Here is a 17,803-nt window from a genome sequence, read left to right as displayed (position 1 = left end):
GGGGTCAGGCTGTATGAAGTAGATTAGAATTGTTACTGTTAAGAATTTCTGTATGTTTTTTTCTTGTGAACATGACTGTGCCATAGAAGTTTCTCCCCCTGTGTCCTTCTTGGTCTGACCCTCTGAATTCATTGAGCGAGATTGCTGTGACCTTTGGCAGCCCATCTGACTTTTCTGTAGGTAAGTAGTTTTTTTTTTTTATTGCTATAGTGTTATGTTTGAATACTGGTTATTACTAGCTAGTATATCCCAGCAGCTGCTGTGGCTATTACTCGATGTAATAAAGTCTGAATTCAAGTTCTCATGTTTATTCAGTACTACTACTTGTGAACAGGTATAAGATGTACGGATAAAAGACAAGCAGTGAAAGGCTCAGTGGTTCATTGATCTGAGGTACAGGGGAGCAGAGAGCTAAAGGGCTTGCTTCTGTGTATGAATATGGTTTCAGTACTGCTTTATAATTTAAAAGGATTTCCAACTTCTCATCTCATTACCAGAGCTATAGACAGTGTATGTATAGTTCTGTGCTGCTCTCTGGTTTGTTACTGATCCTTTCTTTTCCTGGCTTCTTAAGAACCATTCCTGTCAGTGGCTATTTCAGCAGGCTTAGATAAAAAAATATCAAGCACAGATACAGACACATGCAGTTTAAGATACCTAGGAGGCATGGATTACTCTAGGTACATTTAAAGAAAATGTATCAGCTGCCGCTTTCAGTGCAGCTGGTTAATGTTGTCCCAGTTTTGCTGCAGGCTGACTACAGTAACATCCTTATTACACAGAAGAACATGCTTTGCTTTACAGTTACCAGTTGCTACCATATTTCCATCAGGAAATATGTCTTTTATTCAAGAGCACCATAGGAAGGAGCTTTTTTCCCCCCAATTTAGACAAATTACTGTTACCATAATCCCAGTTACCTCTCCCTGTGAAGCTAGTGAGCTTACAGAGAAGTGCTTAGATAAAATACCTTATGTCTAGCTGAAGTAAGTAGTATTTGCCAAGCAACTTTTACCTGTGAAAGTCGTATAGTTTTTAAAAATACTGAAAACTCACTTAAGTCACGCTCTAGAGGTACGGTCTATAATCCTCTAGGCAAAATGATTAACATTTTTATGAAGGGAACATGAAACCTTGCCCTGAAAATTTAATTGCTTAAAACGTGACCATAGTTTTTCAAAGAAAGCAATGGGGGATTTATCCGTTTGAAAAATCTCTTTACAAGGCATAAAGAATGGACTAACACAGTCCGATTTTTTTTTTCAAATAGTCTTTTTAACAGGAATTAAAAGTATAGGGCTTAAAGGTCAGCTTCCTAAAACTATACAAAATCTGGAATTATCTAGAGATACACAGTATTATATACATTATTTGACACAGTAATTGTGAATGTTTGCAGCTCTGCTATGAAGCATTCCTACAACTTCTGTAACAGAAGTGTTTGACTGGTCTGAAGGCCAGTAATAGTTTCCAAGCCCTATCTTCGCACATCTCATTACACATAGTCTGTATTAAAATCATAGGCATCGTCTTCATCTGCTGTCTTGTCTAAGCTGAACGATAGTGAACTGTCACATCCACTTTCTGAAAAAAGAAAATGATTTGTTAATGAACTGAAATGTAAGTGGTAGAGTACTAGAGATTATGCTACAGGTTTTTATACAGACCTGCTAGCTTGTTTTCTGCAGTTACACGTCTTGTTTGTTGTTTTCCAAGCTCTGCTTTCCTGGTCATCCGAATTTTGCTTTCCTAAGATTGGAGAGGTCACACATAAGAGTCTACTCAGACATCACTAATGAAATCTCCTATGCAAATGAAATAGGATTGATGATAGTGTAGATGTCCCCTTGTCAGGAACATGCTGACTTACAACAAGTCTGTTTTCTTAATGATTACTGCTGCTGGCTCTGCAGCACCTGTATGTTCTCAGTTTACAGCAGGATACTAACAGGGTACTTGATGTCAGGGTCTAAGCAGGTAGCAATTGAATGAAACCCTGATTTACCTCTTTCACATCCTTTTCTTCTTCTTCCATGCTATCTTGGTCATCAGTTTCCATGAAATCCTCTTCCTCTTCTTCCCTGCTTGTTTCCAAAGTCTCCCACTGTGATGCTTCCCCTACCACTTTATTTTCCTCTATTTTCCCGTTTGTCATGCCAGCTGACTGGAAGACAATGCTGCTTGCTGGACTAGGGTATTTTAAAGCTGGGAAAGACATACAAACTGTCTGTTAAGTCACTGTTAGCACCAGGTATGTCTACCAATTAAAAGGACAGCCATCCCACATAAGCAGGGAGAACAAATGCAAATCATCCAAGAGAGTAACTTTCCCTGAGGCATCTACAAAAAATTGCTAGGAGGTAGAGTACTTGGATTTGAGTGTAGATTGCGCTGAATAAAAATGCACTTTGTTGGCCTAACTAGGAAATAGGCCAAAAGATCATTGAATTAAGTACCACCTATTTAGAAGTTAAGTCAGATGAGCAGAAACTAAGCACTAGCAGGGGTGCACAAGATGGCACACAAATCCACTGTGTTAAGATAGCACACAAATCCACTGTTTTGTTGCATCAGAATCCATTTTGTTCTCTAAAGGTTCATGTCTGCTGCATACTTACAAAGCTATCATACAAACCCTAGGATGACTTTCATTCATGATCTCTCATTGAAACTGCTACCACTGCTCTTACTGGTACACTACAGTAACAAGTCCTACCTTGAACAGTAGCATTGTTTTCTTCTTCTAGCTTCTTTAAATTAAAACCCTTCTGCATTTCAGCTATTTTGTCTTCTGTAAGGTAGGGGGGCAGCATTTGAGATCCTGGAGGTTGTGAATGGTAGCTTATTTTAGCTCTGTGAAAATAAAATATCAGCTTTAAAAAACAAAACAAAGCTAACATGATTAAATCATTATGCTTAAAAATAAAACCCAAAGCACAAACCTCTCAGACTCCTCAACCTAACTAGTAATTCAATATAATTTGTTTAGCAGGTAAATCGGTGTTTGTATTTGACTCTGAAGTTGTCAGTAACAACTAAATGGACATCCTGCTCTTAAACAGATGAACCACTTGAGCAAGGGAACTATTCACATGCAATTAGTCACTGATTCCAAATTCATTCATCTCACGCTCAGGGGAATATAGGAACCACTGCAGACTGGAACAGTTTAGAGGAAGGCAAATTCCCCTACCAAACTTAGAGGTCAGCAAACTGGCTATAGAACTACATGTAATTTGCTTTGACTCCCTCCATGTATACTTCATTACTTCAGAAAATTATCCCCTGCTAGTGTTCTCTAAATCTGTTAGCCAATCCAGCTTTCTTTCTTAAAGTAAAATGCAGAAAAACCAAAAGCAGCCCCTCCTTTCCGTAATTGCTTCTCAGGACTCAGTACTTCTGCTGTGTAATCACAGCTGAATTAAAGTGATAATCAAAGAGGTCAGCAGCGTAAAGCATAACAGACAGTATACATACCCTGTCCAGTCACAAAGTAGTAATTTGGCTATATTCTCTATGTCAGGAACACCTCCCTTTTTCAGCATACCCCTTTTCTGAGCAAGTAAAGTTAAGAACTCTTCAGTGTTCCTGAAATCCGGGATACTATAGAACATCATTACCTAGTGCAAAAAAATATATATATAAAAAATAGTGCAATCAGAAGGAGACCACCCAGTTTTCTCCTAGCTTTAGGATTAAGAAAGCAAATCAAACTGGGTTACAATGAGGAAGAACAAGTATGTAAAGAACAGCTTTTTTATTGCGTATGGGAATAAATATTACCAAGCAAAATGTCTACTTTGTCAACAGCTTTATCTGCTATTCACCCATACCAATAGGTGAGAGACAGGATGCTGGTTTGTGGAGAACCAGTTAGCATAGAATTGGATGGGGATTAGGCTTTGGTTAATCTACTTGAAACTAGAGTGAAATCAGAGTTGGATCTGAGGTCTTCAGTGTAATAATAAGAAGCAATCAGAATATCCTCATTTTTCACTCTGTGATATTATTATGAGATGATATTTAAAAGCAGTTTTTTTTTTTTAAATCACTAAAGTCATTGGGAAAACAGACTGGCTGCCAGGATCCTGACATGCTGCATCTGTCTTCCACGTGTATTGCGGAAAGATCACACTTAACATTGGATATACCAGCCAAAATTTTTCACGTTGTATGGTAAGGAGAAAGTAGTGCAAAAGCTACCAGAACTAGCTGAAGTGAAGTGAACTTTAAGAAAGCTACGGAGGAGTTGCATGCAGTCAGAAATGCGGAGCAAGATGATCGAACTCACCTGCTGTTTACTGCAGTGATTTAGAACTGCATCCATTGCTTCAACCATGTCTACGGAGCCCGATACTCCAGCATCTATGATACTTCTCAGGGCCAGAGTTAGGGTGCTGTTGGCAGGATCTGCGACTATACTTGGACTGTCCAACATCTTCATCTGTTTATCAATACGCACAACTTGCATGCACCTATCCCAAGAGAGAAACATGCTGTATCTGAAGATGAATCTACTAGCAAAAGACTGGTAAAGGTGAGGGAATCAAGCCACAAAGCTCAGCGTTGGACTGAATGCACTTCATACAGAGTCAGTTTCAGTGTTTTCTCATCATATGCTTTGTGTCGGAAGAAATCAAAATGCACAAAATGAGCAAGTTTATGCACTGTATTCTCTTGTAACAACTTGCATCATACAGAATGTTATCTTTCATCCTGAGAAACTGAAATGCGCATTTAAAACTGTACACAGGCATGCTCTGACTGCCCCAAATGCATGTAAATTGTGCCCAAACAAAACTTAAGGTAATCAGAACACAAGCAGGAACAGGAAAACGAACAGCTTTTATCAGACTCAGCTTACTTGGTAAGACCTCTTGCTGTCCCAACGTTGCAAACACGATCTCTCTTAATACTGTTGATTATGCTGCTCTTCCCCACATTAGGGAAACCTGAAGAAAACCATGTAAGTCCTTATAAGTTAACTAAAAAACTCAGCCTATGTAACACTGATCAAAGCTGCTGCTTCCATGCGCTTTGGCAGCGTACGACTTCAGTGTGAGATCAGAGTTGGATCTGAAGTCTTCATTACAGAAGTAAGACAAGGTCAGTATCCTCATTTCTCACACTTGGCAGTAAAAAGGACATGAAAGACATCATTGAACATCATATGCAAATCTTATCAGATGGGAGGAAGGCAGCATAGACTGTGTGGTATGTAACCTGCTTCTCCTTTCCCTAAGCTGGTTTATCAGTTAAGGCCTCGCGCAATGTGCCTTCCATAGATCACACATACCACGCACGTGAAAGCGCAACACAGATCACTCACTGTCAGCTGAAATACTACAACAGTGAGTCTCGACTGGAAGTAAGAAATGAGTCTTGAGTAAGAAGGCCCAAGAGGAAGTCACGTGTTGGTTGTTTCACCCAGTTCATAATACAAGATACCAAAGCTTTATGGGAGAATAAAATTTCTGCCATCTCTCCAAATCCTTACCTACTAACCCAACCTGAATAGCTTTGTTTTGAGTCTTGCAGTGCTCCTGAAGAAGTTTCAAGAGGCATTCACTTCCAAAACATTCAGTGTTTCTTGATAAATCAACACGTGCCCTTTTTCTTGAGAAATGCTGCTGCTACAGGATTCAAAGACAAAGAAAACAAACGAACAACATGGTCAGGCTATTTAGAAAGATAAGTATGTATTCTTAGATATATTCATCTACTGTATCATTTTCAACTCCTATACTCCATTAGCTGATGTTACCATGCTCTTCTAAACAGATGGAATTAGTTTAATACGAAATGGGCTAAGATGAATCTACCAGTTAGGTGATGGTAAAAAGGTAGCCATCAAATACTTGAAGAAAAAAGAATGCGAACTGACTTATACGGTTTGTTCTTTCTTTCTTCTTACTGGAAACACGTATGACTTTGTCACTTTCGAGAGTCTGCAGCACTCTTACCGTAGTCCTGTCTGTCATCAAGGTTGATGATTTAAAAGCAACTGTTGGAAATTCCTTCTTCAAACAATTCAACCATTTCTCCAAGTTCTCCTTAGGCACTAAATCTGGAAAAAAAGAGCACAGTCCTTTCACTGCTAAATATCACTGCATGGGGAAAATGTAACATGGAACCAGGCTGTATCTTGTATACTTCTTTATGACAAATAATGTTTAGCTGAAAGTTTATTTATTTATATGCATAGTTCTAGTAAACTATTAGGTAAGTTCCCCAAAGGCATCCAGTGGCCACAAGTCTTGGTCTTTATTTTCTGCCTGCAGCAGAACATACCACAGCTATATTTTCAGCCCCTCTATCAGGTTTTCAATGTTGGAGTTGTGCTAGGAGACTCTCTATGGTACAGAGTGATGTTACGCAAAGGATTATCTACTCATCCTTGCAAAGGCTACTCTAATACACAGTTCCCTTTGCTCTTACTGTCACGCTTGGTATTTCCTTTTTCCCCCCCGGATGATAACCCAGTAATTTGCAGCCTTTTCAGCTGCATCTGTTTTTAGGTGGGATCTTTCATACAGCAACGAAAGAGAGACAATACTTCTAGAAGGCAAATCTTAAACACAACTATTGAGCTGATTTGCTGATGCTTAACCTACCACTGCCCTCAGTGGGTACTAACACTGCGACCTCTACCTTCCTTACCTACATTCACAAAAATGTTAAAAATAGTTAGATCTCTAACTTCTCTTGGGTTTAGCTGAGACTGGCCAATGGCTTCAGAAGTTATTGCAAAAGGAAGGGACTAATGAGCAATTACCTGTCTACAGCGTTTTCTTAGCAAACCTAAGGTAGAAGAAACATGACCCCTTCCATAAGGCAGTGAGCTCAGAGTTGGATCTTACCACTTCAGCAGAATCTCAGATTCCTTTAAAATCTTCCTCATAGCTCACCTAACACACAGAACTACCCAGTGACTGACTGAAACTTCAAGAAAACCTGCATTTCTTACCAATTTTGTTCAGAACCAACAATAGCTTTTTGTCTCCTCCAGAGCAAGTAATAGCTTGCTCCAGCTGGGGACAGCGACAGCCCATTGGATCTCTTGCATCCAAAACCTCCAGAACCACATCTGAGGCTTCTATCACCTAGGTCAGAAACAACAATAAAAAAGACTCAAATACAAGATGACAGACAATTTGACAGATAACAGCTCTATAATAGCTTAGCTGTAGCCTACGATGGTGACCACAAAATGGCTGCTAAGTGAGGTTTCATAAGACTGTTTGAGCTCCTTTCTTCTGAACTACAAATGAGGAAGCTGAAGCAGTTTTCACCTTTTTCATCTGAAGGCAAGAAATCCTTTGACAGGAAAATTTCATTACTAGAAGAGCTCTGTGATCAGTCACTACGTACTGACGTTGACTCAAGAAGTCTAATGCTTCAAAATGCTGGATGTCTCAGTAGCTAACACCAGACAAGACTGAAGCCCTCACAGCTTCCGTTAAAAAAAAATAAAAAAAATCGCTCTTCAGTGTTGGAGTTTATCACAAGCAACTTTTACACTCTCTAGCTGCTGCACAGTAACGCGAAAAGGAAAATACATTGTTTCATTTCTGATTCCCATCAAATTACATAAGAATAATTGAAGCTTACCTTCTCAAGCTCACTGTTAAATGATTTCTTTGATTTTTTATGTGGCACTTTCTTAGTATTTGCTTCAGATTTGCTAGAAGGTTCCTGAACACAAGTAAAAAAGAATGGGAATGATTTAAGTGAGAACTAGCATATTACACTTGCGCACATATACAGCCTGAGAATATAATGTAACATATGACTTATGAAGATGTAGTTTCAGTATGACTTTATTGCTTCTACGCGTGTTAATCAGAATCATACCAGACACCTACCGTTCCCTCTGTCTGTTCCTGGATTTTGGCTGCATTCTTTTTAGCATCAAGCTTCCTCTTCTTTTCATGTTCTTTCTGTCTGTCAAGCTTCTGCTTTTGTTTTAGTTCTTCAAGCTGATGGCAAATAAGCAAAACCCAAGCCAGGTAAAACATATTTGAAGGTGGTAAGAAGACTTTTTTCTTCCCACTTACTTATCTCTGACAAAAATACCTCAGATGGCCTGGTTAGAAGCCATGTCTGTTTTAGCAACATTAGGAATTTTTTGGCATTCTATCCTGAAAAGGATAATACTGCTTCCAAGTGCTTCAGTAGCAGAGGCAATACATCCACCTGCTAGCCCCTGAAGTAACAGCCATGCAGAAACAACATTTCAACTGACAAAGGATGCTGCTTTCCTGTGCCATTTTGTTGCAGATCTTTATTTTGTGAAGTCTTGTATAATCATGCAACACTGAGACTTCACTCACTGCATTCGGATGGGACTTCTACATATCTTAGCATCGCTGGCAATTCCGATTACACTAGCAATGACACTTCCTGCATGCTTATACACAGTGATGAAAATTGCTGTTAAAATTAAAAGAGCAATTTACCATGTGGTGTATACAACAGTGAATACAGAAACGTGCTTTTCCAAAGCGCATCTGCTAGGCCTATTTAGAGCCTAGCCTAAGTGCACCTCTGGGTGCGCACATGCACACACAGATAAGGCACGAAGCTTCCTCCAAGAAGGAAGGGAATGGCACCAGCTCTCGCCCCCATTCCCACGAGCTCCATTTTACCCTCTGCTTCCTCTGCTCTGCTTCCCGCAGGAGTGCCTCCTTGAACGGCGCCGCGTTGGGCACGCTGGGGTCCTTCTTGGGCTTTCTGCGCCCGCGTTTCTTGGCCTCCCTCCTGACTTTGCGGTGGTGCTCCCGGATCTGAGGGCGGAAACACAAACGTTAGTGGAAATAAAGGAAAAAAAAAAAAAAAAGAATATCCCTCGCGTTCGTGGAGTTTAAGACAACCGCGCGCCTCTGGTTGCAGACTGGTGTCCCGGCCACCTCCAGGGGCACCACGAGGCGACGCCGGCCCCTGAGGTGAAGCGAGGCGAGGCGAGGTGGGGTGGGGTGAGGTGAGGTGCGGCCCCCGTCCCCCCGCTCACCTTCTTCTGGATCTTGTACCGCTTGTGGCAGCTCAGCCGCTTGCTCGCCTTCCGCAGCCCTGCAACGCACCGCGCCCGTCAGCCCCGGCCGCCGCTCCCCGTATCCCCGTATCCCCCCTCCCCGGCCGCCCCGGCCGCCCCCTCAGCCCCCTCCCGGCCCCCCGCGCCCCCTCCCTCACGCGGCCGCTTCATGGCGCCGCCGCCGCCGGGCTGCGCACGCGGGCACCGCGCTCCGGCCCCTTCCTGCCACCGCCGCCGGGCGCTGCCGCAAAGCAGCGCGGCCCCGCCCCGCTCCGCCTCGCCGCGGCTGTCGCACGGGCTCGGCGCGATTGGCGGCCGGCCGGGCTTTGCGGCAGCGGCGGGGCGCGGCGGAGCGGGGACGGGGCGGCGGCGGCGGCGGCGGCGGGGGAGCGGGAGCGGGAGCGCGGCCGCGGCGGGCGGAGACCGGCGGGTGAGGAGCGAGCGGACGGCGAGGCCTCGCCGGGCGGGACGGGGCGGGGCGGCGGAGGGAAGCCGGGAGGCCGCTGCCTCCCTTTGTGTGGCCGCCGCACGGCCGGGCCCTGGGCACCGAGAGCCTGTCACGGGGGGTCGTGCCCCGGGCCGACGGGCCTCGCTGTCCCGGTGTGTGCCGTTGTCGGTGACGCCTCGGGAGGGCGGCGGGGCCCCTTTCGAGCCCCGGTCCCCCCCCCCCCCCCGTGCCCCGTCCCAGCAGCTCGGGGCCCGCAACGGGCCGGTCCCTCCCGAGGGACCGCGCTCGCTGCCGCCCTCCGTGTCACTGGGAAGTAGGGAGCGAAATGTGGGCTTAGCGCCCCGCGGGCTCGTTTTGAGGGCGTTATCGCAAATGTGCGTGAAAACTGCCAGTTTAACGAGGTCAGCCCGGGTAATCCCCGCGGCAGCCGGGCTGGTACGGCTTTGGCTTCCCAGAGAGGCAGCCTCCCACCTGTTGTGTGTGTGTCGGTATAAATATGTATTAGTGCTGCCCTCAGAATTTCTTATAGAGATCCCAGGGCTATCTAGGTTGGAGAAGACCTTCGAGATCGCCAGGTCCAACCACCAGCCTGCCATACCGGGTCCTGTCACTGAGCCACGTCCCTTAGCGCCACCTGAATGCCCCCGGGGCAGGACTCCCAGCCGCCCAGGGCAGCCCCTTCCAGCCCTTGACTGCCCTCTCTGTGAATAAATTCTTCCTCCCACCCAATCTAAATGTCCTCTGGTGCAATTGGAGACCCTTTCTTCGTGCCCTGCCACTTCTTACCTGAGAAAAGAGACCGAGTCTATGTGGTGGGCCATTTTTTGGGTGGTGTGAGCAGGAGGACCCTGAGCTGCTGTGGCACAGGAGGTAGCGTGGTGGTGGCGGTGGGCATTCTTGGTGCGACCACTGAGGGACTTGGGAGCCAGCAGTTACGTTGCAGAAAATTGAATTATTGATTCCCGCAGTGTCTCCTGGCTTTCTTTCACCAGTGGGGACTTGTGTTTTCTGGCGTGAGCCGTTTGACGCTGCACCTCTCAGATAAAAGTTAGAGGCGGTGCCAGACGTGGCGGGCCGGCGTCCGGTTCTTGAATCTCCCGCTCGTGGAGCACGGAGCTCCTCTGGGTGTGCATGGTCTGAAAACGTCCGGATTTCTGAACAAGGAACCGATTCCCCCTGGGGGCTGATTTTTGTTTGGTTGTATGAACTAGGTAAAAGCAATAATTTTGCCATAAAGTGGTTCTGTATGTTGTATGTGGAATTTATGGGGAAAAAATCAGACTTGACTGCTTGCAAGTTGAAATAGATATATCTTTAATGGAACTGTATGGCTAGTCACTTAATGTTTCTTGCCTATGAGGATCAAAGTCTTTGCTTTGAAGACTTGCACAGGTACATCACCACTAGAGAGGCTAATGTGTGTGTTTTGACCCTAAAAATTCTTGTATTGTTTTTATCACTGTACTACTCCATGTTGTGCAAGTTTTACTGCTTTTTAGTTTTTGCTCTCAGGTCAGATATCACTTCTGTTTACTCCCTGCTCTGCCGATGAATCATTCCCTTACAAGTGGCTGTGAATTCTGCATTGTGGATTCAGAAATGTTAGAGAAATGTGTTTTTTTCTGCAAAAGTTACAAAAATGCCTAGCGTTCTGTCTACAAAATTACTTTGTAGAGTCTCTGCTAAGCTAAAAAAGAAGTTACCTTCTGCTTCTTGCTTTTTCTCTGTATTTTGAATTACTCAATTTGTTCTTTGACTTTAATTATCTGTCTACTCTCAACTTTCTTCTCTCTCTCTCTTTCCTTGTTCTTGTCTTTCAGTTTTGACTGTACTAACACCATTGCTGATTTGATACTCTTAGCGTGTTACCTTCTCCCAGTATCTGTACTTGGCCATCAGACACTATGAGGAGGCTGGCTTTTCGAGGTGCTGGTTGTACTCTGGTAAATCTGGTAAATTATTGATTGTATGTGCACCATTCTCTCCATTCCTCTGCATTCGGCTTTTGCTTTTCCTTATCCTAACCATTAATTATTCCTATCTCATTTGTATTCATCTCATTTGTGTGCTCAAAATTAATTCTGTCTCTAACATAAATGCTCTGACGCAGTTATGTTGTGCTGCCATACCTTGTAAAATCAGCTGAGTACTTGCTAGAATAAAATCCCTTGATTTGGTTGGAAAACGGGAATAAGCTGGGACAGGTGAATCTATTCTGTCCTCAGCATCTTAGACAGCTACCAAAAAAAAAGATATTTTTATGATGCTGTCACTAGAAATTGGGAAGGAGACAACAACTTGTTCTGTAAATAACCATCGTTGTTGGACAGTGGCTATTCGTTTGCCACTGTTCGTGTTGATAATTTAGAAAATATGACCCAAAAAGAAGGGGGATTTTTCTACTTCTTGACGATCAAGCCATTTGTCCTGCACGTGAAGTGGGAGCGGTAGGTCATACGATAGTCCAGACCTTTTTTTTGGCTTGAATCTAAGACAAGGTGTTCAGTAGCAGTTTGAATCTTAGTTTGTCATCTGTCATCTTCATGGTGGTCTTTTTATTTTGTTTTGTTTTTATAATTTGAGGTGGGATGAAGTGCTTTTCCACCCAAGCTGCGCACTTCTCTCTGCAGCTTTTTCCTTTAAAACAGCTGGTCTCGTTCAGTATTCGTGCATGGGATGAGGAATTGAAATGTAAATGGTTCCAGAATGTGTCCTCGTGTCCTCATATCCTCGTAAGAGCTGCTAAATACAGCTTCATCACTGCGAGCCCTGGGCTATCTGGCTGCTGCTGTCAGTGACTTAAAACTGCAGGGCTGTTTTGACCTCCCTTTACTCCTGCCAATTTTCAAGGAGGAGTCTGGTGTTTAGATAAGGCTTAATTGAGCTGTGGTATATGAGAAACGCATAGGACCCATCATAAGGCATAGTTAGCTTAATAGCTAGCTCTCATGGGAGGGTTTGGGTGCAATGTCATGAGTTTAAGAACATTTCTCTTCATTATAGAAGAAGTTGGATTCCATGGGTTCCAAGAGGCGAAGAGCAACCTCGCCATCCAGCAGCGTCAGCGGGGGAGACTTTGATGATGGCCACCACTCCACAAACATACCAGGCCCCAGCAGAAAGAGGAGGAGGCTCTCCAATCTCCCAACTGTAGATCCTGTTAGTACCTTGTTTTGCACAAGTTCTTTCTCCTGGGGATGCTGTATTCCCGTCAGGGAAGTGCTGGATTGTAAAGTAGGCTGTGCTCTTCACAGTGTACGCTTAGAGGGGCGAGTGCAGCCAGAGCATTTCAAGCTTGCACATCTGATGGTCATATTTAGCTGAATTCATTGTGCCCTGAAGCTTGCTGCCCTGGCTGAGCTTTGTTTAGGATCCATTCAGCTTTGGCTTGTTCTTAGCTGCCCGTTTTCATTTCTTCCTTTCCCATTTTCCTTTTGCTGCTTTTTTTTTAGCTGTTGATTTTAGTAGATGGAAAGAGACTGGAGAGAGAGCTGAAGTAATAAGGTGCAGAAATTGAGAGCTGTGTCTGAATAGCAAGTGTAGAGAGAGAGAGGTAGGGAATGGCACAGGTAGAGATTGCTGACACATGCAATGTCTTTGTTCTGCATTTGAGTTAGCAATCTAATTTTAATTAATTGCAGGGCAGAAGAACCCCTGTCGTAGTTCTATGTCTGTAACTTGCAGAGAGTTGTGCTGAATTAATCTACGTTTTGGGTGTTTCACCTAGAACTGGCACTGAAAGAAAGATCCCCATATTAAAAAAACAAAACCAAACAAGAAAACTCCCTAAAAAGCTCCTGCAGTACCTGGCATGCTTGCCAGGTATTATACTAATGCATGAGATATGCCAAGTTCTTCTGCTTTAGAGCACGATGTACGTGGGCAGCTTCCCTTCACATTGTAAGCAGGCCTCAATTAGTTACCTCTTTAAAGTCTTCCTCTTTCTAAAATTATCTTATTGTTCTTGCATTTTAGATTGCTGTATGCCATGAACTCTACAACACCATCAGAGATTACAAAGATGAACAGGGCAGGCTCCTTTGTGAGCTTTTCATTAGGGCACCAAAGCGAAGGTAAGACCCTTGTTCTTGTTAAGCGTTGAACCTGAGATTTAACCAGGGAGCAAACGGTTATTGAGGAATACGTTACCATTAATGGCTGTGAAGAAATTTAAGCTATGTTTGTCACAGTGTCACAACAATGTTTGATCTGAGTATTTGAGTCCAGTTACTCAATGGGACATCCTGATGTTGGTGCGTGGTTTTGGTCAAAAAAGGGTTCAATCTTTTTAATTGAATTCATTTTAGGTATTTCTTGTGACAAATAAGTTTGCTAATAGAACACTGTCTGGATCTTTTAGCTGTAACAAAAACGTATTGGAACTGTCTTTGTTTCATTTAGTCACAGATATGTATAAACCTCAGTGGTGTGGTTTTGATTTTACTGCTTAGAACATAATGCCTATTTTTGTCATTGCAACAGAAATCAACCAGATTATTATGAAGTGGTTTCTCAGCCAATCGATTTAATGAAAATCCAACAAAAGCTGAAGATGGAGGAGTATGATGATGTGAATGTTTTGACTGCTGATTTTCAGCTCCTCTTTAACAATGCAAAGGCTTACTATAAGGTGAGGAAAACATATAAAGCTCGAATTCATGGGTTATAAAAGTGGTAGAGATACATTCAGCTTCTCATTTGGTTTTACAAAAATCTTTGTTTTGCCTTTATTTTTGGTAAGAAAGCAACATGCGCTTACTGTCCTTGTTTGCATATTTTTCCATTACGTTGACTCTATCTTTGTGAGATATCTTGCTATAGTAATTTTTCTGTGGGGATACTGTACAATAGCATGGTTAGAGTCTTTGTGTTCTTTTCCAAAACCAAAAAGCAAAAACAGAAAAATACTGTTCTATCAAAGCCTTCATATTTTACAAGATATTCTGTGTGACCTTTTGAAATAGATTTTTTTTTTTTCCCAAAAGGAAGAGTTTATAAATAACAGTGAGTGTACAGAGAGGTTATTGAATCTGTCTCTTCCATCGGGCACTTACTAAAATGAAAAAAGGCACATTGATTACTGTGGTCAGTGGTGACAGATGGTGAGTATATGTAATGTGTTTCACCAAGGCTGCAGCCTCCTTGTCAGTTCCTCCAAACTTGGTACGCATTTTATTTCAGATGTTGTTTATGGGTTGTATTGCAGTTGCCGTAAGGAAGGGGAGAAAAACTGGAATAATCTCATTTAGTGGAAGCTGTGTTAATTACATAAAATAGTGAAATTGTGTGTAGTGACTGAGATGATATACCAAATCTAAAACTTTGCTGCTAATATTGCTTTTAACATATCTGTGGCTTTGGTGGTGGTCCAAATGGTTGCTTTCTGAATAACCCAGCCAGTGTAATCAGGTGGCATTCAGAAAAGCAGTGCTAATTTTGTGTTTGTGCATATTTGTAGCTTTTTTGAAAAAGAATCAGATTTATGTATTAATGCATTTATACATTCTGGTTACAGTAGGAAGAAGCACAAAGACTTCCAAATTCATTGGGTACTCCTGAAGTTTTGCAAGGCAGTTGCTTCCCCTTAATGTCGTCTTTTCTGGTTTTTTACATGAGGATAAGGAATTGATGGCAGGAAACAATGACTAGAATTGTACAAAATGCGGGATGCCTTTGCCTACCGAATATTGGGCTTAGAATTCTGCCTGTATTGTAAAAATCTTGCATGTAGAATAGGAAGCAGGTAGCCATCTTTCGAGGATGTAGGAATGTTGACGCTGCTAGAGAAACACGGAGTTGAGAGGTGAAGGAATGGCGCACAAACATAACCTCATCTTTTTTTTGTCTTATACATTACCTGAGCAGTTCCAATGACACATTTAATATAAGGAAATCTGATTCATTAGCAAGGTCTTTATTGCAGTAGGTACTTTATTGGTAATGTTAGACTACAGTGGAAACCTTAGTTTTTTTTAGTATTTTTGTTCAAGTTATACTTTTGAGCATCTTACAGTAATGAAGAAGGGAGCCGACTAGCTTTTAAGTCTGGTCTTCATAACTTAGTCTGATGTCTAGAGAATATTGAAATCTAGCAAGGTAAGCTTAGGAATAATTTTCCTGTTGATTTCTCATCTATATTCTAAGCTGTCAGAGACTGAGTGAAGTAGAGTGTAATCAATAGTAATAAGGGGACATATCTGCAGCAACAACTGAAACAGGCTGTGGCAGAGGAAAGGGAAGGAAAAATATAAAAGTGGGAAAGCAGCCTTTTTTCTGGGTAATTTTCTTAGTCGTGTTAATAGGCACATGCTTGTCTGTCACTGCCAACTCGGTATTTGCAAAACTTAATTTGCTGACTAATCTAGCTCTTCCCCAAAATATACTTAGATAATGTAACCAGGTGTTAGCCTGTTGTCAAGTTCTTTGGCATTTCACAGTTAATACCAAATTATGGAACAGTGCAAGTCATTGCAGTGCTTGCAGAGGTATTTGCACATCCGTTGGCGTTCTTCTTTGGTAGAAATGAATTTTCAATTGCCGTATAATAGCAGCAGTATTGTCTTAAATCATGTTTCATAGAATCATGTCCTAGAATGGCTTGGGTTGAAGGGGAACTTAAAGATCATCTAGTTTCAACCCCCTGCCATAGACAGGGACACCACCCACTAGATCAGGTTGCCCAGGGCCTCGTCAGACCTGGTCTTGAACACCTCCAAGGATGGGGCATCCACAGCTTCTCTGGGCAGCTTGTGCCAGTGCCTCACCACCCCCTAAACATTTCTGGCCATAGTGTTAGTTAGTATGTTTTAAATATCAATACTGATGTGCTGCAACAAAACCCAGTGATCTCTCAAGATTCATATAATGTGCTTGTCTAAGCCTCTACTCGAGTAGTTTTATTGCTTAGTTTTCCCAAAGGCTTAAATGCTTTGGGGTGATAAATTTTACATTTTCTAGTGCTTATTACCATTCTTAATACCTCTGTTAAAGAACCACTCATGCAAGTATTTCTGAGGTTTTTCTATTATTTAATACATTTCAACTAAGAACTTATAAATTTCCTTCAGATAGGAAAATTTTGAATGTAAAGAATGTTTATATTGTTAATTTGTTTGTTTTGCAGCCTGATTCTCCTGAATATAAAGCTGCCTGCAAATTATGGGAGTTGTATTTGCGCACAAAAAATGAATTTGTTCAAAAAGGGGATGCTGATGAGGAAGATGAAGATGAGGAAGGACACGACCATCAAGGCACAGAACTAGTAAGTGTGGTCATGAGAGCTGCACCTGGAGGAAGTCATGGCTCTGTATGTCAGCTGACCCTGAGAAGGAGCTTGGCCTCCATATTTGGAAAGGCATTCAATCTCTTCATAGTTAAATTACGCTCCAAAAGATATTTTTTACACAAGTTTAGTAGTTACTGGTTAATTATTTCACAGCATAGTGTGTATGTTACATTTTTGTCTAGCAAAAAAAACCACACCTGATGTTTTCTGATATGGATAAAATGCGGTTCTGGTTCACGTGAAGTTAATATGATGTGTGCTTGATATCACACCAACATTGAAGTTTGACGCAAGCAAGCTTTATGTCTAATGATACAGTTTTCCAGTGTGGGTACCATTCAGTTAGTGCAGCTGTTCCTGGAGTGTTTTATAAGCCAGATATGACCATAGGAAGTTTGGGTTTGTCTGTTTTTTCTGTTGTTGGGATGTATGTTTTCACTACTGTTGGCTATCAAGTCTGTTCTAACAGTATGTAATGTGTATCTGGCAGTCTATAGTGTGAACATGAAATTAAAGTTTTCTCGTGTGTTTCACCTACATGCATAAATATTGTTTTTCAAAGTTGCATACATGTTTTATAGCTGTTTTTTTTCCTGTCTTTGAAAAATAAATTTGTATAGTTCAGTGCAAATTGAAACACTGTACTTTGGCTGTTACTGAAACTGCTTGTGATTTAATTTCTCCTATTAGTCATCTCCAGGGTACCTGAAGGAGATTCTCGAACAGCTTCTTGAAGCTGTAGCTGTTGCCACAAACCCATCAGGACGCCTCATAAGTGAACTGTTTCAGAAACTTCCTTCTAAAGTGGTGGGTATTTTAATAATAATGATTTCATTCTAAGTTTGAAACATGGAAATTTATATAAATGATCCCATGCACCATTATGCAAAGTCTGGGGATGCGGTTCTTCATTACTGTCTCATTAGTGGCAAACTCCAGCTGTTTTTAGAGCTTCTTTGCTCCTGCCCACTCATTTCCAGCCCTGTCATTGCAGGTGGGGGTTTGTCCTGTTCTGCCAGTTTAGTTAACTGTTCTTTTT

The 17,803-nt window shown here is 42.3% G+C and overlaps 2 protein-coding genes and 4 non-coding genes across 20 annotated transcripts in view; 1 reads left to right on the top strand and 5 right to left on the bottom strand.

The window, feature by feature from the left end:
- Nucleotides 1-292: 292 nt before the first annotated feature.
- GNL3 (G protein nucleolar 3) lies at nt 293-9,265 on the bottom strand. Its single transcript, XM_040569270.1, has 15 exons — nt 9,189-9,265; nt 9,011-9,068; nt 8,649-8,786; nt 7,866-7,979; nt 7,612-7,695; nt 6,968-7,103; nt 5,964-6,067; nt 5,498-5,633; nt 4,865-4,952; nt 4,292-4,475; nt 3,478-3,620; nt 2,717-2,853; nt 2,006-2,205; nt 1,668-1,749; nt 293-1,584 (listed from the first exon to the last, which is right to left on the bottom strand). Exons 1-15 carry the CDS (start codon nt 9,200-9,202, stop codon nt 1,496-1,498), a joined length of 1,707 nt encoding a protein of 568 aa, XP_040425204.1. The 5' UTR covers nt 9,203-9,265; the 3' UTR covers nt 293-1,495.
- LOC121075770 lies at nt 3,920-3,995 on the bottom strand. The gene has a single exon (XR_005823147.1). It is a non-coding gene; the product is annotated as a small nucleolar RNA SNORD19 (small nucleolar RNA).
- LOC121075772 lies at nt 4,551-4,628 on the bottom strand. Its single transcript, XR_005823149.1, has one exon. It is a non-coding gene; the product is annotated as a small nucleolar RNA SNORD69 (small nucleolar RNA).
- Nucleotides 5,052-5,125, bottom strand: LOC121075771. Its single transcript, XR_005823148.1, has one exon. It is a non-coding gene; the product is annotated as a small nucleolar RNA SNORD19 (small nucleolar RNA).
- Nucleotides 6,834-6,906, bottom strand: LOC121075769. The gene has a single exon (XR_005823146.1). It is a non-coding gene; the product is annotated as a small nucleolar RNA SNORD19 (small nucleolar RNA).
- A 78-nt stretch (nt 9,266-9,343) lies between the features above and the next one.
- Nucleotides 9,344-17,803, top strand: part of PBRM1 (polybromo 1) — a 64,175-nt gene continuing 55,715 nt past the window's right edge. For 4 of the 15 annotated variants that reach the window (XM_040569265.1, XM_040569260.1, XM_040569261.1 and 1 more), the window contains exons 1-7: nt 9,444-9,461; nt 11,300-11,422; nt 12,483-12,638; nt 13,455-13,552; nt 13,962-14,109; nt 16,603-16,740; nt 17,455-17,571. In XM_040569265.1, coding sequence (XP_040425199.1) covers nt 11,384-11,422; nt 12,483-12,638; nt 13,455-13,552; nt 13,962-14,109; nt 16,603-16,740; nt 17,455-17,571 — 696 coding nt within the window. In that variant the 5' untranslated portion in view covers nt 9,444-9,461; nt 11,300-11,383. Of the gene's footprint in view, nt 9,462-10,671; nt 10,691-11,299; nt 11,423-12,482; nt 12,639-13,454; nt 13,553-13,961; nt 14,110-16,602; nt 16,741-17,454; nt 17,572-17,803 lie in introns of those variants that run through there. The other 11 variants (XM_040569264.1, XM_040569252.1, XM_040569262.1 and 8 more) reach the window with 10 other exon arrangements.

Source organism: Cygnus olor, chromosome 10, assembly GCF_009769625.2.
Source record: "Cygnus olor isolate bCygOlo1 chromosome 10, bCygOlo1.pri.v2, whole genome shotgun sequence".
Taxonomy (NCBI): Eukaryota; Metazoa; Chordata; class Aves; order Anseriformes; family Anatidae; genus Cygnus; species Cygnus olor.
Note: the sequence above shows the minus strand (reverse complement) of the source record. Positions and strands in the feature narration are given on the sequence as shown.

Bases quoted from the DNA above. Each gene is read 5' to 3' on its own strand.
- GNL3 (XM_040569270.1), bottom strand. The intron at 4,953-5,497 runs GTAAGGATTTGG...GGTTTTCTTCAG, and splicing joins TATTCAGGTTGGGTTAGTAG to GTTTCCCTAATGTGGGGAAG. The intron at 4,476-4,864 runs GTAAGCTGAGTC...CTCTTGGGATAG, and splicing joins ACAGCAAGAGGTCTTACCAA to GTGCATGCAAGTTGTGCGTA.